At 42.7% G+C, this 26552-nt stretch overlaps 1 protein-coding gene across 9 annotated transcripts in view; it reads right to left on the reverse strand.

The window, feature by feature from the left end:
- Positions 1–26552, reverse strand: part of KIAA1109 (KIAA1109 ortholog) — a 908505-nt gene that overhangs the window by 243817 nt on the left and 638136 nt on the right. For all 9 annotated transcript variants that reach the window (XM_033938537.1, XM_033938601.1, XM_033938589.1 and 6 more), the window contains one exon: positions 6223–6438. In XM_033938537.1, the coding sequence (XP_033794428.1) occupies positions 6223–6438 (216 nt within the window). The remainder of the gene's footprint in view (positions 1–6222; positions 6439–26552) is intronic.

Genomic DNA, 26552 nt, shown 5'->3' on the forward strand with positions numbered 1-26552 from the left:
AAGCAGAAATGACAGCTAATCAGCATGCCTCTTCCATGTTTCACTTTGGGTGTTCTGTGTAATTTGTGATCCGCTTGCAGCTTTATGCACCCTCACTTTAAAATTCCAGTACAGACTAGGAGGAAAATGGATTAATGCATTCATAGATAGACAGATGCTGCATGGAAAGTGCCTAAGTCTATAACAGAATGTAGAATACTAGTCTTAAAGTGGCATTTAGGCATTCACAGTTATACCAGCAACACAGCTGGCATCAATACAAGTACCTAAATGTAACAGAGAGGTGCAATACAGTAGTCTGGTAGATAAAGGCCAAATGGCCCATCCAGTCTGCCCATCCGCAGCATCCACTCCCTAAGTGATCTTGCATGCCTTGAACTCAGACACAGTCTTTGTCTCCTCTACCACACTATCTGTAAAAAAAAGTATTTTCTTAGATTACTTCTGAGCCTATCATTTTTTTAACTTCATCCTATGCCCTCTCATTCAGGAACTTCCTTTCAAATTAAAGAGACTCAGCTCATGCGCATTTACGCCACGTAGGTATTTAAATGTCTCTCAAACAGAGATCGAAGTGACAGTAAAACTCAAAATTTGAAAAAATGTCACTCACCAGCAGTGGGTCCAAATATCGATCCAACATTCACTCAAAAAAGTGGAGAAAAAGCCTCAGTTATATATCACGTAGCAATCATTGATGATTTTTAAGCTAGCATTGTTTTTATCATTGGCAAAAAATTCACACCCCAAAAAATGTAGGGACCCAGAGAGCTTCAAAACCCACTACTGTGCACAGTAGAAAAAACTTTTTATATATATTTTCATAAATATCAAAAGCAGCCTATACTCATAAAGGCATTTTATATCAAGGTGAGCCACTGCTGGTGAGTGACATTTTTTCAAATTTTGGATTCCCTCTCCTCCAAAGTACACAGATTGAAATCTTTAAGTCTGTCCCCATATGCCTTATGACGAAGACCACGCACCATTTTAGTAGCCTTCCTCTGTACTGACTCCATCCTGTTTATATCTTTTTGAAGGTGTGGTCTCCAGAATTGTACAGAATATTCTAGATTGTAACATAGTAAATGAACGGTCCATCCTGTCTGCTCATAAGTTATATCCATTAAAAAAGGCATGATTAACTTGTCTCTTCTTTGATATTTCTGGGCCATAGACTGTAACGTCTAGTATTGTCCTAGGATCCAAATGCTGAAGTTGCCATCTAAGCTCACTCCAGCCTATCCAACCATCCCATTGTTTGCAAGATATCTACCATAAAGTCTGGCCAGTAACATCTTCATGTTCCAAGTTAGTGGAATTCCCATTGATGCCCACCCCAACCCATCCTACACTGAATCACCATATATGGGGCACAGACTATGCAGGTCTGTCCAGTACTGGCCTTAGTTCTTTAATTTACATTCTTCATTTTCTAATTAGAGATCTTCTATTTTTATCCCATGCTTTTTTGAATTCCACTACGGTTTTCCTCATCCATCACTTCCCTCGGGAGGGCATTCCAGGCATCTATCACCCTCTCCGTGAAGAATTTCCTAACATTGCTCCTAAGTCTTCCTCCCTGTAACTTCAAATTATGCTCTCTAGTTTTACCATTGTTTCGTCTCTGGAAAAGGTTTTGGTTCTATATTAATACCTTTAAAATATTTAAATGTCTGTATTATATCTCTCCTGTCCCTCCTCTCCTCCAGTGCATACATATTTAGGTCTTCCAGTCTCTTCTCTTACTTCTTTTGTTCAAACCTCTTACTATTTTTGTCACCTTCCTCTGGCCGCTTCAAGTCTTTTATATCCTTCACCAGATATGGCCTCCAAAACTGAACATAATACTCCAAGTGTGGCCTCACCAATGACCTATACAGGGGTATCAACACCTCCCCTCTTCTACTGGTTACTCCTCTTTCTTTACAACCTAGCATCCTTCTAGCTACAGCCACCGCCTTATAACACTGTTTAGATGCCTTTAGATTCTCAGATACAAATACTCCAAGGTTCCTCTCTCCATCTGTGCTTATCAGCTTCTCACTTCCCAGCACATACAGTTCCCTTGGATTTCTACCCCCCAAATGCATCACTCTGCTCTTCTTTGCATTGAATTTTAGTTGCCAAACGCTAGACCATTCTAACGTTTGCAGATCCTTTTTCATGTTTTCCACTCCCTCCGGGGTGTCCACTCTGTTACAAATCTTCGTATCATCCACAAAAAGGCTAACCTTACCTTTCAATCATTCAGCAATGTTGCTCACAAACATATTGAACAGAATTGGTCCCAGCACCGATACTTGAGGCACTCCTGTCCTTCCTCTGAGTGAATTCCATTTACCATTACCTGTCAATGAGTTTCTAATCCAGTTCACCACATTGGGCCCTAACTTCAGCCCATAGAGTTTATTTAAGAGCCTCCTATGAGGAGCTGTACCAAAGGCTTTGCTGAAATCTAAGTCTGGTAGCGCTACAGAAATAATTAATAGTAGTAGTAGTAAGTAAATTACATCTAGCGCAAATCCTTGAGCCACTTCTCTGGTTACCGAGTCAAATAATTCAATCAGATTTGTTTGGCATGATTTACCTTTAGTAACCCCATGTTGCCTCAGATCTTGTAATCCATTAGATTCTAAGAATTTCTTATCCTTTCCTTCAGCAATGTTGTCATTATTTTTCCAATAACTGAAGTGAGGCTTACTGGCTGTAGTTTTCTGCAACCAGTTTTGTGAAGAGGAACCACATCTGCTCTTCTCCAGTCCTGCGGAACCTCTCCCATCTCTAAAGATTTATTGAACAAATCTTTAAGAGAACCTGCCAGATCCTCTCGGCGCTCTCTCAATATCCTGGGTGGTCCCATAGCTTTGCACAGCTTCAATTTTTCAAGTTGTTCATAAAGTTTCAAGTCAAGTTTCAAGTTTATTTAAATTTTGTTATCCCGCCTTTTCAAAGTTTCAAAGCGGCTAACATTCATAATACATTTGAGTAGGGTAAAGATAATTAAGACAGAATAATAAAATGACATCAAATATTAAAATAACATCAAAGTTTTTAAAAACAAAAACAACAATAAAAAACTAAACTTTAAAACAGACAAATATACTGGCACAAAAAGGAGGGGGAAGAACTACAATATTCTGAAAGGAAAGAACAAAAGGAAGGGTGGACACTGCAGTTTTTTCTTGAGCATAAAGGCTAGTCAGAAAAAAATTCTACTATTTGGTTAAAAGAGAACATACTTAAAAGGACGGTTGCACTGTAAAAGCATCTTCAAAAAGCATAGTTTTTAAACTGGATTTAAATTTGTCTAATGAATTAATTTCTTGAATATAAGCTGGCGCTGAGTTCCATAATGTGAGGGTGGTGACAGAGAAAATGCAATTTCTCATAGGATTAATAACCCTTAATGATGGGATTACAAGTAAATTTTGGTAAGTTGAACGGAGTGTACGTTGGGTGGAGTGGGGTACAAGGAGTCTATTAATGAATTCTGGTTGCCTGATTTGTCTAGTGAACGGTGCGGTATCCACTCCATTCTCAGATGTAACTTTGCTGACCAATTGCAGTCCTTCTCCATGTTTTTCTTCTGTGAACACCGAACAGAAGTATTTGTTTAGCACATTTGCTTTTCCTCATCACTCTCCACATAGCGATTCATACCTTCTTTCAGTCTCGTAATTTCATTTTGTCTTCCTCCTTTCACTAATATACCTGAATAAATTGTCTCCCTTTCTTATATTTATAGCCATTTGCTCTTCCACTTATGCCATACGAATCTCTTTATTGACTTCTTTCGGTGTCATCCAATAATCCTTTCTCTACTCCTCATCTTGAGGTTTTTTTATATTTCACAAATGCCAATTCTTTTGCCTTTATTTTTTTCTGCCACTAGTATCGATTTCCTTTTTCTCTTGTTTTTATTTATTTTCTTCACACAAAAGTAGCTCTATTTATTGCACCTTTCAACCTGGACCACTGTTTTTCCACTTCCCTTATGTCTTCCCATCTAATCAGCTCTTTCTTCAGGTACTTTCCCTCGCTACTAAAGTCAACACACTTGAAATCCAGGACTTTTGAGTTTTGTGTAGCCATCCTTTATGTGGCCACACTTTATGATGATCACTACTTCCCAGGTGGGCCCCCACTCGGACATTAGAGACACTTCACCATTTGTGAGCACCAAATCCAGTATTGCTTTCTTCCTCATGGGTTCCATCACCATTTGTCTGAGCAGAGCCCCTTGAAAGGCATCCACAATCTCCCTACTTCTTTCTGATTCCACAGACGGAACTTTCCAGTTCACATCCGGCAGGTTGAAATCACCCAGCAACAACTTTTCTATATATCCGTAATCAGATCTTTGTCAATTTGCTGCAATTGAGTGGGAGGTCTATAGATAAAACCCAAGTGGATAGACGTTCCATCTTCTCTTTTCAAAACAATTCATACTGCTTCTTCCTTTCCCCAGGCCCCCTGCATTTCAGTCGCTTAGATATCTGTCTTTACATAGAGAGCTCTTCCTCCACCTTTCGACCATCTCTGTCCTTCCTAAAAAGATTATAGTCTGGTATGTTGGCATCCTGAACTATGTCTCGGTGATAGCAACGATATCCAAATCTGCCTCTAACACCAGGGCTTGCAGATCCTGATTTTTGTTGCTTAGCCTGTGAGCATTTGTTATCATTGCTTTCCAGCTACTATTCCGCAGCAATCTCATTTTTTGTAGAGTTTTTAATTTCAGCTCATTTCCTGTTGCATCGCTAGGAAGTGGATTGCTAATATACATATATATATTTTTTATTATACCACTTACAGTTATTTTCATTGCTATCATCAAATCATCAAATCTTGTCTTTTGCTGGGGGTGGCCACCGGAAGTAACCTTCATACCTTCTAGTTTAAATGCCTAGCAACATATTGCCTGAATTGTTCCTGCTATGGTAAGGTGCAGCCCATCATTACAATATACCGGTAGTCTCTTGTTCTTCCATGTTTTGCTCCATCCTCCTATGTACCTAAAGCCTTCTTGATGACACCAGGCTTTGGCCACCTATTGAAGTTCTCAGTGTTTTGTACTCTTTTCCTCACCCTTTCCATAAGTAGGCAGTACTTCTGAAAAAGCTACAGTTTTTACAAAAGGTTTTAACCCCTCTCCCAGCTCCCGAAAAGCTTTCTGTGGTGCAGGTAGGTCATTTCTGTGGTGTGGCTAGGCCATTTGTTCTGAGGTGGATAACATCAGGTTTCAAAATCTTTGCTTCTTCCCTAATTATAGTCGTGGTGACTCACCGGAATCTTATACAGGGGTATCAATACCTCATTTTTCCTACTGGCCCACATCTCTCCCTCTGTATCCTTCTAGCTTTTGCTGTCATCTTTTTGACCTTAAGATCATCACATGCTATCACTCCCATGTCCAGCTCCTCTTTCATTCACAAAAGTTCTTCACCCCTAAACTGTACTGTTCTCTTGGGCTTTTGCAGTCCAAATGCATGAGCTTGCCTTTCTTAGCATTAAAACTTAACTGCCAAATTTCACACCATTCTTCAAGCTTTGCAAGGTCTTTCTTCAAGTTATTCACACCATTCTGTATGTCTACTCTATTGCAGATTTTGGTATCATCTGTAAAGAGGCAATTCTTACCTGACAGCCCTTCAGCAATATCGCTTATAAAAGAACAGGCCCAAGAACAGAACCTTGAGGTACTCTACTGGTAACATTCCTTTTCTCAGAGCGATCTCCATTTATCACTACCCTCTGTCGCCTTCCACTCAACCAGTTCTTGGCTCAGCCCATCACTTTGGGACCCATCCTGAGGGCACTTATTTTTTAGACGTCTGTATGGAACACTGTCAAAAGGCTTTGATACAATCTAAATACACCACATCTAGCATACTCCCTCTATCCAATTCTCTGGTCTCCCAGTCAAAGAAATTGATCAGATTTGTCTGGCAAGACCTACCTTTAGTAAATTCTACACATGTGGGAGCTCTATTTATGTTATGCCCATGCTCCAGTCATGTGTACACCCCTCTATTTGCAGAATAGCGGTTAAGCGCTAGTATTCTAAACATTTACATGCACGTATAAAGAAGGGCACCTCGAACTGCCCTTCACACTACTAGATTACAATGAGAGGCTGATAGTCAATTCTATATAGAACAAGATTTGGAGAAAAAACAGACAATCATTTGATTAGACCCAGTTTTATTCAGTTTTTACCTCTTCAAGTTTATATCATCATGTTCCTGTTGAAGGATGGTTGGGTGCAGCATACATTTGCCACTATCAATTTCAACTCTGATATCAAGCTCAAAGTCAATATTTTTTTCTGTTGCTGTATTGGATAGGCTTCTGTGGACAGGAGTTGAGGGCCATCGCTCAGTGAGAAGCTGATGGACTGCAGCAAAGCCTGATGATTTTTTACGCGATGATTGCCTGCCGAAAACAAAACATGGATGCTGAAAACTGATGGAATCAGTCAAAAACAAAAAAAGGAGGGAGGATGAATCTCAATCAGTACAAAGAAGGAAAGAACTTACTTCACACGGATCATACCATTCCCAATAAACTCTGAATTAGGAAACATTTTTGCTCAGAGACATGGAGGCAAAAAAGGGGGAGAATATTCCCCCCAAAACCTCACCACCCAAACATTGCATAATCTTCCGAAGCAGTGGCAATTGAAGAATGATTTTCTGTCTTCTGAGACTGACACCCAACGTTTAAGTAACTAAGATATAGAGCTTTATTTTTTAATTCCCTGAAGAAGAACCGAAACGGAGCCAAACAAATAAGATAAGTGCATTTTTTAACTTTTGTTTACCATAAGAATGACTGCAATGATTGGGTGGTGAGGTCTTTTAGAGAATATTCTCCCTCTTTTTTGCCTCCATGTCCATGAACACAAATTTTTCCTAATTCAGAGTTTATTGTGAACAGTATGAACAGTGCGTATTGCTTTGGGAAGTAAATTATTTCCTTGTTTGAAAATTGATGGAATGGCAATATTTCCACAAATTTTAAAAAGCAACTTTATCTAACTCATGTCAAACTAGCCCACTGTGATCAAATTCAGAAACCAGAAACTATAGTCAATCTTTACAGGTCTTCTGAGTTCCTCAGGTCAGGTTATAGAATAAGAACATAAGCATTGCCTCTGCCGGGTCAGACCAGGGGTCCATCATGCCCAGCAGTCCGCTCCCATGGCGGCTGCCCAGATCCATGACCTGTAAGTTCTCCACCACCTAAATTATTTATACCCTAATCCTGAAGTAACTTGTATAGTAACCCTCTATCTATACCCTGTAATCCCTTTCTCCTTCAGGAAGTCATCCAATCTCTTTTTGAAACCCAATATTGTCCTCTGTCCTATCACCTCTCCTGGAAATGCATTCCAGGTGTCCACCACCCTCTGAGTGAAGAAGAACTTCCTAGCATTTGTCTTGAATCTGTCTCCTTTCAGCTTTTCTGAATACCCTCTTGTTTTTGATGACCCCCCGCTAGCCTGAAGAATCTGTCCCTCTCCACCTTCTCTATGCCTTTCATGATCTTATAAGTCTCTATCATGTCCCCTCTAAGTCTCCACTTTTCCAGGGTAAAGAGTCTCAGTTTCTCTAACCTTTCAATATATGAAAGATTTTCCATGTCCTTAATCATCTTTGTTGCTCTTCTCTGGACCCTCTCGAGTATCGCCATATCCTTCTTAGTGGAGACCAGTATTGGACGCAGTACTCCAGATGCGGGCACATCATCGCTCGATACAGCGGCAGGATAACTTCCTTTGTTCTGGTAGTGATACCCTTTTTGATAATGCCCAACATTCTGTTCGCCTTCTTTGAGGCCGCTGCACATTGTGCCGCTGGCTTCTTCGTTGTATCCGCCAATACCCCCAAGTTTTTTTCTAGGTTGTCCTCCCCCAGTACCCTCCCTCCCATCGTATAGCTATACATCAGGTTCCTTTTCCCTATGTGCAAGACTTTACATTTCTCTACATTGAAGCTCATCTGCCATCTTTTTGCCCACTCACCCAGCTTGTTCATGTCACTTTGTAGATCTTTGCATTCCTCAACAGTTCTGACCCTACTGGAGAGTTTTGTGTCATCCACAAATTTAATAACTTTGCACTTCGTCCCTGTTTCCAGGTCATTAATGAATATATTGAACAGCAACGGTCTCAGCACTGACCCCTGTGGGACACCACTCGTGACCCCTTTCCAGTCAGAGTAGTGTCCCTTTCACTCCTACCCTCTGCTTCCTGTCCGCCAGCCAATTTTTGACCCATCTGTGCACGTCCCCTTCCACCCCGTGGCTCCACAGCTTCTTTAGTAGGCGCTCGTGGGGTACCTTGTCGAAGGATTTTTGGAAGTCCAGATATACGATGTGTATAGGGTCACCTTTGTCCAGTTGTTTGCTTATCCCCTCAAAGAAATGCAGTAGGTTCGTTTGGCATGATCTTCCTTTACAGAAACCATGCTGGCTTGTTCTCAACAGATTATTTTTTTCTATGTGCTCACTGATACTTTCCTTGATCAATGATTCGGCCATCTTCCCCGGAACTGAGGTTAAGCTCACCGGTCTGTAGTTCCCCGGGTCGCCTCTTGATCCTTTTTTGAAGACTGGTGTAACATTTGCTATCCTCCAGTCCTCCGGGATTACCCCTGTTCTCAAGGATAGATTACAAATCTGCCGCAGTAACTCCGCTGTTTCGTCTCTGAGCTCTTTCAGTATTCTCGGATGGATTCCCTCTGGATCTATCTGCTTGAGCACGTCTTCGCGGCTTACCTCCATGTATGATAATTTTCCCTCTTGATCCCCCTTGAAGATTTTTTCCGGTTCAGGCACTTTGGATGTGCCTTCTCTTGTAAAGAACGACGAGAAGAACGTGTTTAGTCTGTCAGCCACCTCTTTTCCCTCCTTTACCACTCCCTTCCTGTCTCCCTCGTCCAAAGGTCCCACCTCCTCACTCGCCGGCTGCTTTCCTTTCACATATCAGAAGAATGGTTTAAAATTTCGTGCTTCCTTGGCTAGTCTCTCTTCGGATTCTTTCTTTGCTTTTTTGACCACTCGATGACATTCTTTTTGTTGCTTCCTGGAATACCACAGTTTTAATCCATATCAATCTAATAAAATTCTACTGGAAATTTGCCACGCCTGTGCATGACCTGTAACTGCGTATCTCCTTTGCAGATGTATGAGGGCAAGGTCTTGACTGCAGACTCCTTTGGACTGGTAACTAAGAGAATATCAAAGGAAAGCTGCGTGCTTCTGTCTGTGTGTACGACACGCCTCTTATGACACAAATGTCATCACATGCATCATCAGTTCATATTGTAATTGAAGGAGTAGCTGCTACAGAATGGAACTCTCTGCTGCCTTTCCCCATTGATATACTATATAGGAAACAAAGGTGAGCAGAGAGATGGGTTGACCAGTATAAATTAATTAACCAGCAAACTAAATAAAATTCTGTACAACCTTTCCCCACCAGAACAAGCTGCCATCAAAAGTTTACAAAATAATCAAACCTGGATACCTGAAATTACACTGGAGAAGGACACAGACAGCTCTCAGACAACACATACTATAGAACCCACAAACAGTTAAAAAAAACAACCCATATCGAAACACTTCCAAAGCAAGTACAATCATATTTAAAGAAACTCATACCTAACCATCCTCTGTGGGAACATTTTACATGGCCAAAAATCCGGCAACCCTGGCAGAACACCCCCACCCTGTTCAATATCTACCTGGCCTCCCTAGGTAACCTCCTATATACCCTCAAGCTCAAATTTTTCATCTACACAGATGGCATCACAATAGCCATCCCTCTAACCAGTTTCTCACCAGAACTATTCGACTACATTACAAACATCCTAAATCAGATTGAACTCTGGATGCTATCATTCAGGCTGAAACTAAACCCTGACAAAACAAAATTTTTTCTAGCCACCCCTAATCAAGGACACTACAATTTAACTGAAAGGAATGACTTTCCCCCTCGAACATATCTTAAAAATTCTGGGAGTCACTCTGGACAAAAATTTATCCTTAGAAAATCACATCGACCTCATCGTCAGGAAATGCTTCTCGGTACTTTGGAAACTCCGCACCATAAAAATATACTTCAACGACACCTCTTTCCGCCTACTAGTACAATCTTCCATTCTCAGCATTCTAGACTACTGCAATATTATCTACCTGAACTCCACAAAGAAAACTACCAGGAGACTAAAAATGATCCAAAACACCGCCGTTCGTCTCATCTATGGCCTAAAGAAATGGGACTCAAAATCAAAATGTGCACCAAAGTAACAATACTAAAGTCCCACTAAGCATCAATTTGCCACCTAAGTTGAAAAATTTCAACACACAAGTTCCTCAGAATGCCACACTAGATATTCGTGTGGTAGCCGTTCTCATAGGAACTTTTAAGTGTGTGAGTTTGTTGTTTTCTAACGTTTCATAAAGTGCAAGTGCTTCAATAAATAATTATCATTTTTGTTGTATTTTTAAATCGTTATCATTTTTGTTATATTTTTAAAGAATTACTGCAAAAGCAAATACTTAGCTTTATAAAACTGGGTCTGCCTCAATCCCCACCGACGCGTTTCATAATTTCATCAGGGTCGGGGATAGGGAGAGCTATAAAGAATAGATAATAAAAAAAAGTTGTTAATAATGAAAAACCCCAGTAGACTGAAAATTTAAGACTAAGCAATTGCTACATATCTTACCAGAGCAGTTTGAAATCTGAGCATATTGCTAGATCCCTGTTGAGAGTGCCGGGTTTGTAAACTGGCCGCGGCATAGAGGTGGACTTGATAAACCAAATCCCCGGATCATGTGACCCCCCCCATGGTGGCCAATGAACAGCTGACAAGACATTTTAGACTAAATGGATAGGACTGAACCAAGGAACAAAACAGGGAGAGTCACAAGGCTGTTGTTAACCAATCACTGGTCAGATTTAGACCATGGGGATACATTGTATTGAGCTGATACATCCAACGAAACATAAAAGAGCTTCGTTGGATGTATCAGCTCAATACAATGTATCCCCATGGTCTAAATCTGACCAGTGATTGGTTAACAACAGCCTTGTGACTCTCCCTGTTTTGTTCCTTGGTTCAGTCCTATCCATTTAGTCTAAAATGTCTTGTCAGCTGTTCATTGGCCACCATGGGGTCACATGATCCGGGGATTTGGTTTATCAAGTCTACCTCTATGCCGCGGCCAGTTTACAAACCCGGCACTCTCAACAGGGATCTAGCAATATGCTCAGATTTCAAACTGCTCTGGTAAGATATGTAGCAATTGCTTAGTCTTAAATTTTCAGTCTACTGGGGTTTTTCATTATTAACAACTTTTTTTATTATCTATTCTTTATAGCTCTCCCTATCCCCAACCCTGATGAAATTATGAAACGCGTCGGTGGGGATTGAGGCAGACCCAGTTTTATAAAGCTAAGTATTTGCTTTTGCAGTAATTCTTTAAAAATACAACAAAAATGATAATTATTTATTGAAGCACTTGCACTTTATGAAACGTTAGAAAACAACAAACTCACACACTTAAAAGTTCCTATGAGGACGGCTACCACACGAATATCTAGTGTGGCATTCTGAGGAACTTGTGTGTTGAAATTTCTCAACTTAGGTGGCAAATTGATGCTAAAGAAATGGGAATATATCACCCCGTTCTACCACCAACTCCACTGGCTGCCATTCGAATCCAGAGTGCTTTTCAAGTTCGCATGCTTCTGCTACAAATCGGTAAATGGCTTTTCGCCAAGATGCATCAATCCCCACTTTAACCTTTACTGCACCAACAAGAAATCCCGCAGAATTCAGCTTCCCTTCGCTAAAGCTTTGTCATCTCAAAAGATTCCTAGACAAAACCTTCGCCTTCCAAGCAGCCAAGCTGAACCCATGGCTAGCCCAAATGATACTCGAGGCCCCCACTTACCTCGGCTTCAGAAAATTACTCAAAACTTACCTATTCAGCAAACAAGACCCTTAACCGTCCCCCCTTCCGGCAATCTCCTGGCCCCTCGCTCGGCTCATCTCCTCCTTCATGATCGCTTCTATCTTCCCTTTTTTGTACCCTCTTCCTTCTTCATCTGCCAAGTTTGGCTAAATTTGTTGTAATCTGATAAAGTGTTGTAAATCTGCATGTCAATGCAGATCCTAATCTAATTGATGTGAACCGCCTAGAATTCGCTGGGTATGGCGGTATATAAGAATAAAATTATTATTATAATTATTAACAATCATATTTGCAACTGGCATACTCACTCAGGAAATAGACGTACAGAGGGGATTCTTAAACCATTAGGCCCCAATGCTCCAAAGCAGTCTTACTGGCACAGAAATGCTCCTCTTGATGTTCCAAAGGGTTCTCCATGGATGCTACTGATCCTCATAGCAGCCACAGAGAACCCTATGCAAATGCATCACAAGGAGCTCATTAGTATTTACATGAGTTCTCCTTGTGATGCATAAAAGAGAACATCTCCCCTTTTATGAGCAAAAATTTTCATTGTGTGTGTGTTGTGTAAGGCACCAGAACATGCACAACAGAGAATGACACGGGGACCATTTACTGAGGTAAACCGCAGGTCACCGCAGGAATGCAGACATTTGCAACTGGTATACCGCAGGAATGGAGACAAGACCTTTCACTGCCCCGCGGGAATGGGGAAAAGACCTTTTACCGCCCCGTGGGAGTGGTGAAAAGTCTTACTCCTGTGGTAAAAAAAAATTGCACCCGTGTCAGACTCTGCATCTCCTCCCTAGCTCCTCTTAGGCCTATTTTACCTTCAGGAGCCAGCCATGCCACAATGAAGACAAAAGGAACCTAAAACCAAAGCCTGAGACTCATGTGATTTGAAGAATAAAATTACCAGACAACAAAAAGAAAAAAAATAAATTTATTTTATATTTTGTGATTAGAATATTTCAGATTTGAAATATGTATCCTGCTAGAGCTGGTATTAGACATAAATGGGGACCGCAAAGCCCAGGCTGTGCTTCTTTAGCTTCCAGCTGGCTTAGGGCTCTCTCTCTGACCAGGGGCGTTGCCCTATTTGCACTCCCCTAACACTATTCCTACCATGTGTGACTAAAGTATTCTGTTAGCTTGATTTTTCTATGTAGCATTCTGTAGTAATTTGGTTTGTTCAGTTTTCACAATAGTGAAGGGGATATTTGTGAAAGAGAGGGGAGATGGGTTTTGTTGAACCTTGCTCTGTTTTATTTGTGTTTATAAAATGACAATTGTCAGAGGAGAAGCTTCCGCCCACACACACGCGACTGCAGGACGGCACAGGCAGGCTTTGCCGGAATCATTTTCTTTTCTATAGCGCCGCAAAGGTAAGGGGGAGGGAAGGAGGGAGATAGATTTGGTCAGAGGTAGGTAGGGAAGGGGCCATGCGTGCGATCGGTGCAGGGAAGGGGCGGTTTCGGGGGCGGGGCGGTGAAGGGGACGGCGGGTTCGGGGAGGTGAAGGGGCAGTGACAGGGACAGATTTTTTTCCCCGTGCCATTCTCTAATGTACAACAGCTGCTGAGATGGCAGCCCCTGCTCTGTGCAGATGATACAACGCTCAGCAGCAGCGCCAAAGAAGATATGCTGTTTCTACTGAGAAAAGTCAAAGCCGAAGTCATAACATGGGATTAGAACTGACAAACAAAATGAAGATCATGAACACAGAAAATTGATGAAGATTTTGAGCCTGAAGGTGATAGAACAGAACTTATAAAAAAATTTCAATCTCCTGGGCTCTTTTGTAAAGAAAGAAGCAACTAGCAGGGAAGAAATACTCTGCAGAACAGCACTTGGCGCTCTTCAATGAAAGCTCTCAACTAAGTATTGAAAGACAAGGAAATAACACTCCAAACGAAGATCAAACTTGTCCACGCACTCATTTTCTCAGTGATCAATTACAGATACGAAAACTGGACACTACGGAAACAAGATAGAAAGAAGGTTGACTAATTAGAGCTTTGGTGCTGGAGAAGGATTTTATGCATGCCATGAACCACTAGAAAAACTAACAAATTGATTCATAAGAACATAAGAATAGCCTTACTGGATCAGACCAATGGTACATCAAGAACAGTAGCGGGGAACAGATGTATCAGTGCTGACCGAGGCCATCCCCCTCCCACGGTATGCTTCGGTCTCTACGCAGACAGAGGAGATGAGACAGGTAGAAGCGGACGAGGACATTATGCAGGAACTGCGGAGCCTCAGGGAGGAGGTGAAACGCCTGAGGTGCATCAGAGAGGATGAGGCCTTCATCGACGATGCCATCCAGGAACTGTCTCATATCACAGAACGAACGCACGACAAGACCATCCTTGGCACTCCCAAACCTACAGCTCTAAATTCAATGATTGGAATACAGGAAATGATTGGAGATGCCGGTCCCTGGCAGCTGGTAACCTCTTCTACTGGCAAGCAAAGAAACCCCCCCCCCCCCATTCTCACTTTCTTCTTCTTTTTCTCTCAAACAGGGCAGTTCTACACCAACCCCACAACTTTCCCTGAAGAACAGATTTCATGTCGAGGATGAAACAGAGGGGGCTCAGGAGGATTCCGAACACAGAACATCAGCTACAGTTCTCGCTGCTCGACCCCCCCCCCCCTCGGAAGGAGTGTAGAGTGGTGGTCATCGGAGACTCCATGCTAAGAGGCACTGAAGGACCAATTTGCAGACCAGATTTGCAGTCAAGGGAGGTCTGCTATCTCCTTGGAGCCAGGATCCGGGACATCACCACCAGTATAGACAAACTTCTGAAACCTACTGACCATTTCCCTATGTTTCTCATTCATGTAGGTACCAACAATACTGCCAGAAGCACATCAGACAGCATCCCTAAAGACTTCGAAGCCCTGGGAAGAAAGCTGAAGCAGACAGGAGCACAGGTGGTCTTCTCATCAATTCTCCCAGTAAGAGACAAAGGCAGAGACAGGGAAGAGCGTATCCATCGGACCAACGAGTGGCTTCGCGGATGGTGTTTAGAGATGAACTTTGGATTCCTAGACCACGAAGAGGCGCTACAAGGACTACAGGGACCTGACGGACTACACCTAACAAAGAGAGGCAAGAAAGTTTTTGGACATCGACTAGCACGCCTACTTCGGAAGGCTTTAAACTAGGTAAGTTGAGGGAGGGTACATACATACATTCCAGAGCAGCAAGGATCCACCCTGGGGAAGCAAGTAAAACCCACACTTCTGAGCCTAAGGTATAGTATACACAAAAAAACAAGAGCCACACTAACGGGGATAGGCATCTCATCACAAATTTGGAGAGCAATGTATGTTAATGCACACAGCTTGGGCAACAAAATCCTGGAACTAGAAACAGAGATAAGGAATGCTGACCTTGACATAGTAGCGATATCCGAGAACTGATTCACAGACTCGCATGGGTGGGATATGGTTATACCTGGCTACAATCTACTTCGTCGGGACAGAGAGGGCAAATTAGGAGGGGGGTAGCACTATACACTAAGGATAATATCAAAACTACCAGGATCATAGAGGTTAGGTACACAGGGGAATCACTTTGGGTAAACCTGGCCAGAGGGAATGAAAAATGCCTTTACCTCGGTGTGGTATACAGGCCTCCAAGACAATAGGAAGACAAAGACAAGGAATTGATTGAGGACATAGAGAACATCACTTTGCGTGGTGACACAGTACTCTTAGGGGACTTCAACATACCAGATGCAGACTGGAACACCCTCTCCGCGACTACGAGTGGTAGCAGAAGAATATTAACCTCCATTAAGGGTGCACAACTCAAACAAATGGTATTAGAGCCCACCAGGGAAAAGGCAATACTGGACCTGGTACTCACAAATGGAGACAGTGTCTCAGAGGTATCAGTAGGAGACACGCTGGCCTCTGTGACCACAACATGGTATGGCTCAACCTCAGGAAAGGCTTCTCTAAATCAAACACAGCAACGAGGGTCCTCAACTTTAGGGGCGCAGATTTCGACCACATGAGAGACTTTGTCCATCAAGAGCTGCAAAACCATGCAGAAACTGACAATCCGGAAACTATGTGGTCAAATCTAAAATCCATCCTGAACGAAGCATCTAGCCGCTACATAAATACAGTTAGCAAACGCCGGAGAAACAAAAAACCACAATGGTTCAGCAAGGAAATTTCGGACCTCATTAAAAAGAAAAAAGAAGCATTTATCAACTACAAACATCTTGGGAAAAGGGAGGCAAAAGAAGACTATCTGGCCAGATCTAAAGCTGTCAAAAAGGCAGTCAGGGAAGCCAAACTTCGAACAGAGGAAGATCTAGCACGGAACATTAAAAAAGGGGACAAATCCTTCTTTAGGTACATTAGCGATCCTATTCAACATCTTTATAAGAGACTTGGCAGAAGTGCTGCGAGATAAAATAACATTATTCGCCGATGACGCCAAACTAAGCAATGTAGTGGGCAAAAGCACACAAGACATAAATTCAATGTCCGACAACATGATGCACGACCTACTTCTACTGGAACGCTGGTCTAGGTCCTGGCAACTCAGCTTCAATGACAAAAAATGCAAAGTCATGCACCTGGGCAGCCAAAATCCATGCAAGACTTACACCCTTAATGGCGAGATCCTAACAAGAACTAAGCAGAACGAGACTTAGGGGTGATCGTCAGTGAGAACATGAAGACTGCCAATCAAGTGGAGCAAGCTTCATCCAAGGCAAGGCAAATCATAGGTTGCATACGCAGGAGTTTCGTCAGCCGTAAGCCTGAAGTCATTATGCCATTGTATAGATCCATGGTGAGGCCCCACCTGGAATTCTGTGTGCAATTCTGGAGGCCACATTACCGTAAGGATGTGCTGAGACTGGAGTCGGTCCAGAGAATGGCCACCCGGATGGCCTCGGGACTCAAGGATCTCCCGTACGAGAAACGGCTGGATAAGTTGCAGCTGTACTCACTCGAGGAACGCAGAGAGAGGGGTGACATGATCGAGACATTCAAGTATCTCACAAGCCGCATCGAGGTGGAAGAAGATATCTTCTTTTTCAAGGGTCCCGCGGCAATAAGGGGGCATCTGTGGAAAATCAGGGGTGGGAAACTGCACGGGGACACCAGGAAATTCTTATTCACTGAAAGGGTGGTTGATCGCTGGAATAGTCTTCCATTTCAGGTTATTGAGGCCAGCAGCGTGCCTGATTTTAAGGCCAAATGGGATAGACACATGGGATCTATTCACAGAGAAAGGTAGGGGAGGGTCATTGGGGTGGGCAGACTAGATGGGCCGTGGCCCTTATCTGCCGTCTATTTCTATGTTTCTATATTTCTATGAAGAGAAACAAAGATGGGATAGAACGCCTTAGGCAATCAGATGGAAACTACGCAGAATCTGATACTACCAAGGCAGAACTGCTAAACGAATACTTCTGCTCAGTATTCACCTGTGAAGCACCGGGAGATGGTCCACAACTACAGACAAGAGACAGCCAAAATGACCTGTTTCATGATTACGAGTTTACACCCAGTAGCGTCTACCACGAACTTTCAAGACTTAAAGTAGACAAAGCCATGGGACCTACAATCTACACCCCAGGGTACTCAGAGAGCTGAGTGAAGTTCTGGCTGAACCACTATCCGTGCTCTTCAATCTTTCCATGCGCACGGGAAAAGTGCCCCTAGACTGGAAAACAGCTAATGTAATTCCACTCCACAAAAAGGGCTGCAGAACAGAGACAGAAAATTACAGACCGGTGAGTCTTACATCCATAGTGTGCAAACTCATGGAAACACTGATCAAACAGAAACTCGACAAAATTCTAGATGAAGAAAATTTACGTGATCCACACCAACACGGATTTACCAGGGGAAGGTCCTGCCAATCTAATCTGATTGACTTCTTTGACTGGGTGACCAGTCATCTGGATACCGGGGACGTGATATATTTGGACTTCAGCAAAGCTTTTGATAGCGTCCCACACCGCAGGCTGTTGAACAAACTAAAATCGTTGAGATTAGGGGACACATTCACTACATAAGAACATAAGAAGTTGCCCCCGCTGAGTCAGACCAAAGGTCCATCCTGCCCAGCGGTCCGCTCCCGCGGCGGCCCATCAGGCCTAGTGCTTGAACAGTGATCCCTGATTAATTTATCTCTAATCCCATCCCTATAATATACCTCTACTCTTATCTGTACCCCTCAATCCCTTTGTCTTCCAAATACCTATCCAAAGCTTCTTTGAACCCCTGTAGCGTGCTCCTGTTTATCACATCCTCCGGTAGCGCGTTCCATGTATCCACCACCCTCTGTATGAAAAAGAACTTCCTAGCGTTTGTTCTAAACTTCTCCCCTTTCAATTTCTCTGAGTGTCCCCTTGTACTTGTTGATCCCCTTAATTTGAAAAATCTATCCCTGTCTATTTTTTCTATGCCCTTCATGATCTTGAAGGTTTCTATCATGTCTCCTCTAAGTCTCCGCTTTTCCAGGGAGAAAAGCCCTAGTCTTTTCAGTCTGTCAGTATATGAGAGGTCCTCCATACCCTTTATTAGCTTAGTTGCTCTTCTTTGAACTCTCTCAAGTACCTCCATGTCCTTCTTGAGGTACGGCGACCAGAATTGAACACAGTACTCCAGGTACGGGCGCACCATAGCACGATACAGTGGCAGGATGACTTCCTTCTTTCTGGTCGTGATACCCTTCTTAATGATACCCAACATTTTGTTTGCTTTCCTTGAGGCTATTGCACACTGTGCCAACGCCTTCAATGTTGTGTCTATCATCACTCCCAGGTCTCTTTCAAGGTCGCTCACCCCTAGCGCTGATCCCCCCTATTTTGTAAGTGAACATTGGTTTTTTTTTCCCTATATGTACGACTTTGCACTTCCCTATGTTGAAACTCATTTGCCATTTTTTGGCCCATTCTTCCAGTGTTGTCAGATCTTTTTGGAGATCTTCGCAGTCCTCCATGTTATTTACCTTGCGATATAGTTTGGTGTCATCCGCAAATTTAATAACCTCACATTTTGTTCCTGCCTCCAGGTCGTTAATGAATATGTTGAAAAGTAGCGGTCCCAGCACCGACCCCTGTGGAACTCCGCTCGTGACCCATTGCCAGTCTGAGTAATGGCCCTTTACTCCAACCCTCTGTTTCCTGTCCGCCAACCAGTTTTTGATCCATTGGTGGACCTCCCCTTGCACCCCGTGGTTCCATAGCTTCCTTAGTAGTCTTTCATGTGGCACCTTGTCGAAAGCTTTTTGGAAATCAAGGTAAATGATATCTATGGATTCCTCTTTATCCACCTGGCTGGTTACCCCCTCAAAGAAGTATAATAAGTTCGTGAGGCATGACCTGCCCTTGCAGAAGCCATGCTGGCTCGACTTTAACTGTCCATAGTTGTCGATGTGTTCCCAGATGCTGTCTTTAATCAGCGCTTCCATCATCTTTCCCGGGACCGAGGTCAAGCTCACCGGCCTGTAGTTTCCTGGATCTCCCCTTGAGCCTTTCTTGAAGATGGGCGTGACATTTGCTATTTTCCAGTCTTCCGGAATCTCTTCAGTTTTTAAGGATAGGTTGCATATTTGTCGAAGTGGTTCAGCTATTTCATTCCTTAGTTCCTTGAGTACCCTTGGGTGAATGCCATCCGGACCTGGCGATTTGTCGCTCTTTAGCCTGTCTATCTGCTGGAGGACATCCACCTTGCTTACCTCTAGTTGGACCAGATTTTCATCCTGCTCCCCCTTTACGATCTCCTCAGGTTCCGGAATGTTGGTTGTGTCCTCCCTCGTGAAGACTGACGTGAAGAACTTATTTAGCCTGTCAGCTATCTCCTTTTCTTCTTTTATCACTCCCTTTCTGTCCCCATCATCCAAGGGTCCCACTTCCTCCCTTGCTGGTTGCTTCCCCTTAACGTACCTGAAGAATGATTTGAAGTTTGTTGCTTCCCCCGCCAGTCTCTCTTCATATTCTCTTTTTGCTTTCCTAACCACTCGGTGACACTCCTTTTGGTGTTTTTTATGCTCCTTTTGGTTCTCCTCTGTTTTGTCCTTTTTCCATTTTTTGAATGATGCTTTCTTGTCACTTATCGCCTTTTTTTACTGCATTTGTTATCCACACTGGATTTTTTGTTCTATTTTTTTTGCACCCTTTCCTGTACTTGGGGATGCACAGGTTCTGTGCTTCGTGCACTGTGCCCTTGAGTAGGGCCCAGGCATTTTCTACGGAGTCCATCTTCCTTGCGCTGTCGTTGAGTTTCTTTCTCACCATTTTCCTCATGGCATCATAATTCCCTTTTTTGAAGTTAAGTGCAGTCGTTGTAGTTCTTTTTACCTTTGATGATCCAATCTCTAGCCTGTACTGGATCATGTTGTGATCGCTGTTTCCTAGTGGGGCTAGTACCGCCACCTCCTTAGCGGGTCCCCCTAGTCCGTTGAGGATTAGGTCAAGAGTGGCATCACCCCGTGTTGGTTCCGTGACCAGCTGTTCCATGAAACAATCCCTCGTGACCTCCAGGAATTTGATCTCCCTCATGCAATTTGAGTGCCCAATACTCCAGTTTATTCCCGGGAAGTTACATGGGTAAGGGATTGGCTAGATGGTAGGCTTCAAAGGGTGATGGTAAACGGTACCTCCTCCAAAATGTCAGCAGTGACGAGTGGAGTACCTCAGGGCTCCGTCTTAGGGCCGATTCTATTCAATTTATTCATAGGAGATTTGACCCAAGGGCTTAGAGGAAAAGTATCACTGTTTGCCAACGACGCCAAACTATGCAACATAGTAGGCAAAAGCAGTGTGCCTGACTTTATGACGCAGGACCTATGGCAGCTGGAACAGTGGTCATCAACTTGGCAGCTAAGCTTCAATGCTAAAAAATGTAAAGTAATTCACCTAGGCAAAAAAAATCCACACAGAACTTACACACTAAATGGTGAAACCTTGTCCAGGACCACGGTGGAACGTGATTTAGGAGTGATCATTATCGATGATATGAAGGCTGCCAATCAAGTGGAGAAGGCTTCGTCCAAGGCAAGACAAATGATGGGCTGCATCCGTAGGGGTTTTGTCAGCAGAAAACCTGAAGTCATAATGCCACTGTACAGATCCATGGTGAGACCTCATCTTGAGTATTGTGTTCAATTCTGGAGACCACACTACCGGAAAGATGTGTTGAGAATTGAGTCGGTTCAGCGAATGGCTACCAGGATGGTCTTGAGGCTCAGGGATCTCACGTATGAAGAAAGGCTAAAAAAACTGCGGATGTACTCACTGGAGGAGCGAAGAGAGAGGGGGGACATGATTGAGACCTTTAAGTATATCACGTGGCGTATAGAGGTGAATGATGATATCTTCAGTCTTACAGGGCCCTCGGTAGCCAGAGGACACTCGCTGAAAATCAGGGGAGGGAAATTTCAAGGTGATGCTAGGAAGTACTTCTTCACCGAAAGGGTAGTCGATCATTGGAACGAGCTGCCTCAGCAGGTGATTGAGGCCAACAGCGTGTCAGATTTTAAGAGAAAATGGGATATTCATGTGGGATCTATAGGGGAGTAAAAGTCAAGGAGTGGGTCATTGGTATGGGCAGACTCGATGGGCTGTGGCCCTTTTCTGCCGTCAATTTCTATGTTTCTATGTTTCTATTCTTAAGGCGGCCAATCCAAGTCACTAGTACCTGGTCAAAACCCAAGGTGTAGCAATATTCCATGCTACCAATACAGTGGCTTCCCCTTGTCTTTCTCAATAACAAACTATGGACTTTTCCTCCAGGAACTTGTCCAAACCTTTCTTAAAACCAGCTACGCTATATATGCTTACCACATCTTCTGGCAACGCGTTCCAGAGCTTAACTATTCTCTGAGTGAAAAAAACATTTCCTCCTATTGGTTTTAAGAGTATTTCCCCGTAACTTCATCGAGTGTCACCTAGTCTTTGTAATTTTAGATGGAGTGAAGAATCAATCCACTTGTACCCGCTGTACTGTAGACTTCAATCATATCTCCCCTCAGCCATCTTTTTTTCAAGCTGAAGAGCCCTAACCATTTTAATCTTTCCTCATATGAGAGGAGTTCCATCCCCTTTACCATCCTGGTCGCTCTTCTCTGAACCTTTTCTAGCATCACTATATCTTTCTGGAGATAAGGAGACCAGAATTGAACGCAATTCCTTTTTTTTTTCTTGATATCTTTTTCATTATTGTATAAATTTATTAGTACATTTGTTATGTAAATTTTTTTTTTTAAATTGTATTTATTATATAAATTGTTAGTTTTTAATATCGTATATGTCATTTTCTATTTTACTATTATGTTTAAATTTACATGTTACTTTTATATATTGTAATTCGCTTAGAAACAATTTAATTAAGCGATTAATCAAATATAAATAAAACTTGAAACTTGATACTCCAAATGAGGTTACACCATGGAGCGATACAGGGGCATTATAACATTCTTAGTCTTGTTAACCATCCCTCTTTTAATTATTCCCAGCATCCTGTTTGCTTTTTTGGACGCCACCACACATAGGGCGGAAGGTTTCATCGTATTGTCTACAATGATACCAAAATCCTTTTCTTGGCCGCTAAACCCCAAGGTGGACTCTAGCATCTGGTAACTATGATTTGGGTTATTCTTCACAATGTGTATCACTTTGCATTTGTTCACATTAAAATTTATCTGCCACTTGGACGCCCAGTCTTCCAATTTCCTAAGGTCCGCCTGCAATTTTTCACAATCCGCATGCGTTTTGACAACTTTGAACAGTTTAGTGTCATCTGCAAATTTAATCACCTCACTCGTCATTCCAATTTCCAGATCATTTATAAATAAGTTAAATAGCACCGATCCCAGTACAGACTCCTGAGGCACTCCTCTGTTTACTCTCCTCCATTGAGAAAAATGACCATTTAACCCTACCCTCTGTTTTCTATCCAGTAACCATTTCCTAATCTACAACTGAACTTTGCCACCTATCCCATGACTCTAATTTTCTCAGGAGCCTCTCATGAGGAACTTTATCAAAAGCTTTCTGAAAATCTAGATATACTATATCAACCAGCTCACCTCTGTCCACATATTTATTCACACCTTCAAAGAAGTCAAGCAAATTTATGAGGCAAGATCTCCCTCGGCTGAACCCATGCTGACTCTGTCTCATTAAATCATGTTTGTCTACGTGTTCCACAATTTTATTTTTTATAATCGTTTCTACCATTTTGCCTGGCACCGAAGTGCAGCTTACCGGTCTGTAATTTTCCGGATCTACCCTGGAACCCTTTTAAAAAAAATCGGAACAAAATTGGCCACCCTCCAATCTTCAGGTACTACAGTCGATTTTAGCGACAGGTTACAGATCACTAACAGCAGGTCAGCAATTTCATGTTTGAGTTCTTTTAGCACCCTGGGATGTATACCATCTGGTCCTGGTGATTTATCACTTTTTAACTTGTCGATTTGGCTCAGTATATCTTCCAGATTCACCAAGATTTCTTTCAGTTCCTCCACATCATCACCCTTGAAAAACATTTCCGGTTCAGGTAGATCTCTTACATCTTCGTCCGTAAAGACCCAAGCAAAGAATTAATTCAGTCTTTCCGCTATGGCCTTAACCTCCCTGAGCACCCCTTTCGCTCCTTGGTCATCCAGCGGTCCCACAGATTCCTTCACAGGCTTCTGCTTCTGATGTACCTGATGTTATGAGTTTTTGCCTCTTCATATTCTTTCTTAGCTGTCTTTATCAATGCTTTGCATCTAACTTGCCAGTGCTTGTGTTTCTTCCTTTTTTCTTCATTCAGATCCTTTTTCCATTCTTTAAAGGATGTTATTTTGGCTCTAATAGACTCTTTCACTTCACCTTTTAACCACGCCGGCTCTCGCTTCCTCTTCTTTCCACCTTTGCTGATACGTGGAATACATCTGGTCTGGGCTTCCATGACTGTATTTTTAAATAACGTCCACACTTGTTTACAGTCCTAACCTTTGCAACTGATCCTTTTAGCTTCTTTTTAACCATTTTCCTCATTTTATCATAGTTGCCCTTTCGAAAATTAAACGCCCCTACACTAGGGGCTCCTTTTACAAAGGCGCACTAGAGCCTTAACGCGCAGAATAGCGCACACTAAATTACCGCGTGTGCTAGCTGCTACCGCCTCTTTTTGAGCAGGCGGTAGATTTTCAGCTAGCACGTGCTATAGCGCACGCTAATCTGGTCCATCCCAACTGAGCTTTTCTCCCGAAAGCTATTTAGAAGGGAACCTACAATTGAGCTTTTCTCCCCAAACCTAACAAAGCTCAGAGCAAAACAATGTGTATTTACCCAAAGATGTGTCTTCTACTTTTCTCCTCTCAGAAGGAGAATGTCCTCTTCCCTCCTTCTCTAACAGACTCTAAAGGCTACACCACTGCCTGACTGATTTTGCTGAGCTAAATAAGAGAACTACAAAAATATAACCCACTAAAACCCAAGTTTACCTTTCCCAAGTTTGAATACTACCAGACAAAATGTTCCAATGGATGTATTTTTTTCATTTTCTCATCAAAGCAGATCCTCTCAGGTGTGGGGAAAAGGGTGTTTCCAGATCTGGCTCTTCTCCAGAACGTAACCCCGTCCCGCTCCTGGCACTCTCACACCAACCTCTCTTCTCTCATACTTATATAATTCCACTGGAGTTCCGTTCCTTCCCTAACCATGTAAACCGTGTCGAGCTCCATCTGCGGAGATGATGCGGTATATAAACCCAAGATTTAGATTAGATTAGATTAGATCTGGTGAGAGGGTTTGGGGGTTAGGTATTTCAGGTTGTGCAGATTGTCCTTGTTAAGATCAGCTGGAGAAATATGAAGGGTAATTTAGAAGTAGTATAAGAGTAATTTGAGCCTAGGGGTGGGTGGGCAGATAGAAGCTCACAGGTGAAAATTATCTTTAATGCAGATCCTCTACAACCTCTCTCTTAGAACCAGTTAGGCACTAGGCCAGCATTCCTCCCCTCAAAGGTCACCTGTGTAATCTGATCTCTTAAGAAAATCCTCAGAGTTCAGTTTCAAACTAAGAGGCTGAAACCAGCCAGAGGTCTCATCTCAAGGAGCACTTTTAGGTTAGGATGAGAGGATTCACGCCCCCATGAAGTATAGTGTGCTTGGCCTGACTTAACAGTTTTTCTAGGCCTCTCTCCCACTTGCTACTCCCCAAACCGGCTATGCTACTTGAAGCTCAAATGATGAAGAAACAACTGTCTTATTTTTGTCACACCATTTGAAGAGAAATATCACTGGAGAAGGACATTATGTTTGTGAGGCTCTAAGGAAACAGGCAAAGAAGGCTCGACACGTTGAAAACAATCATGGGGATGATGCTGGAGAACCCTACCAGACTAGCACCAAACCAATTTCTTTTTAGATCTGTAATTCATCAAGTCACTTGGATTTGATCACAAGTTGATGGCACCTAACATATTTATGACATTTTATATATTTGGACAGAAGAGACTCAAACAATTTTACAATTCTTTCAATATATACCACTCTACAATCAAATTCAAAATGGATTACTCCCCAGAAAAAGTCAATTTTTTGTCAACACAGTTTCTATCAACAATGGTTACATACAAACATCTATATACAAGAACCCTACAGACAGATGCAGCCACTTCCACAACTCCAGCTTCCACTCCTCAAGTACAAAAAAAGCCACTATATACAGCCAAGCCACACGATACCATCACATCTAAACTAAACTACTGCAACTCTCTATACCAGTGTATCTCAAACTGTGTGCCTCCTGAGATTCCAAGTGTGCCATGGCACACTGAGGAGGAAGAGAGGCGCCTGCAAGCTGACTTCCCTACGCGGTACAGTGCCAGTGCTGCTCGATTCACTGAAGGCCTGTATGTTTCCCTTTTTCTCTAGGGTCCTCCGGCTTCCCCCCTGGCCTCCTGGTCTCACCTTTAAAGCTAATTACAGCAGCCTGCAGAGGATCACAGGTAGGTAAAATGATTTTATTTACAATATAATGATTGTAATGTGTCAGTTTTGAGAATTTATATCTGCTGTGTATATTGTATGTATATGAAAAATGAACGGAAAAAATTGCATTACAATTGGTAAAGGGGATGGGATCTGGGGCAGAGCTTGGTTGGGCCTAGGGAGCTCTGTGGTTGGGGGTACTCAGTTGATATTTGTTAGACCTAGGGGGTATTTAGTTTGAAGTAATTGAGAAACAACTGCTGTAGGCAATCAGCAGGTGCCAGAGCTCTCCTTCTCTCCAGCCTTCTTCCCTGCTGACACCCCCTACTGGCATCTCAGGGCCCATCTAGAAGGCCTCTGAACGTGCGTGGACATCATGATGATGTCATCACGGCGACATCCGTGCACTTCTGGGTGCCTCAAGCCATGGCCACTACCTTTAGTGTACCCCGGCTCGAAAACATTTGAGAGACACTGTTATATACAAAGGCATCCTGTTAAAGGAACTCAGACGTCTTCAAATGATCCAGAATACTGCGATTAAAATCATCATTAAATCTAGAAAGTTTGACCATGTTACCCCGCTC

Source organism: Geotrypetes seraphini, chromosome 1 (genome assembly GCF_902459505.1).
Source record: "Geotrypetes seraphini chromosome 1, aGeoSer1.1, whole genome shotgun sequence".
Lineage (NCBI taxonomy): Eukaryota > Metazoa > Chordata > Amphibia > Gymnophiona > Dermophiidae > Geotrypetes > Geotrypetes seraphini.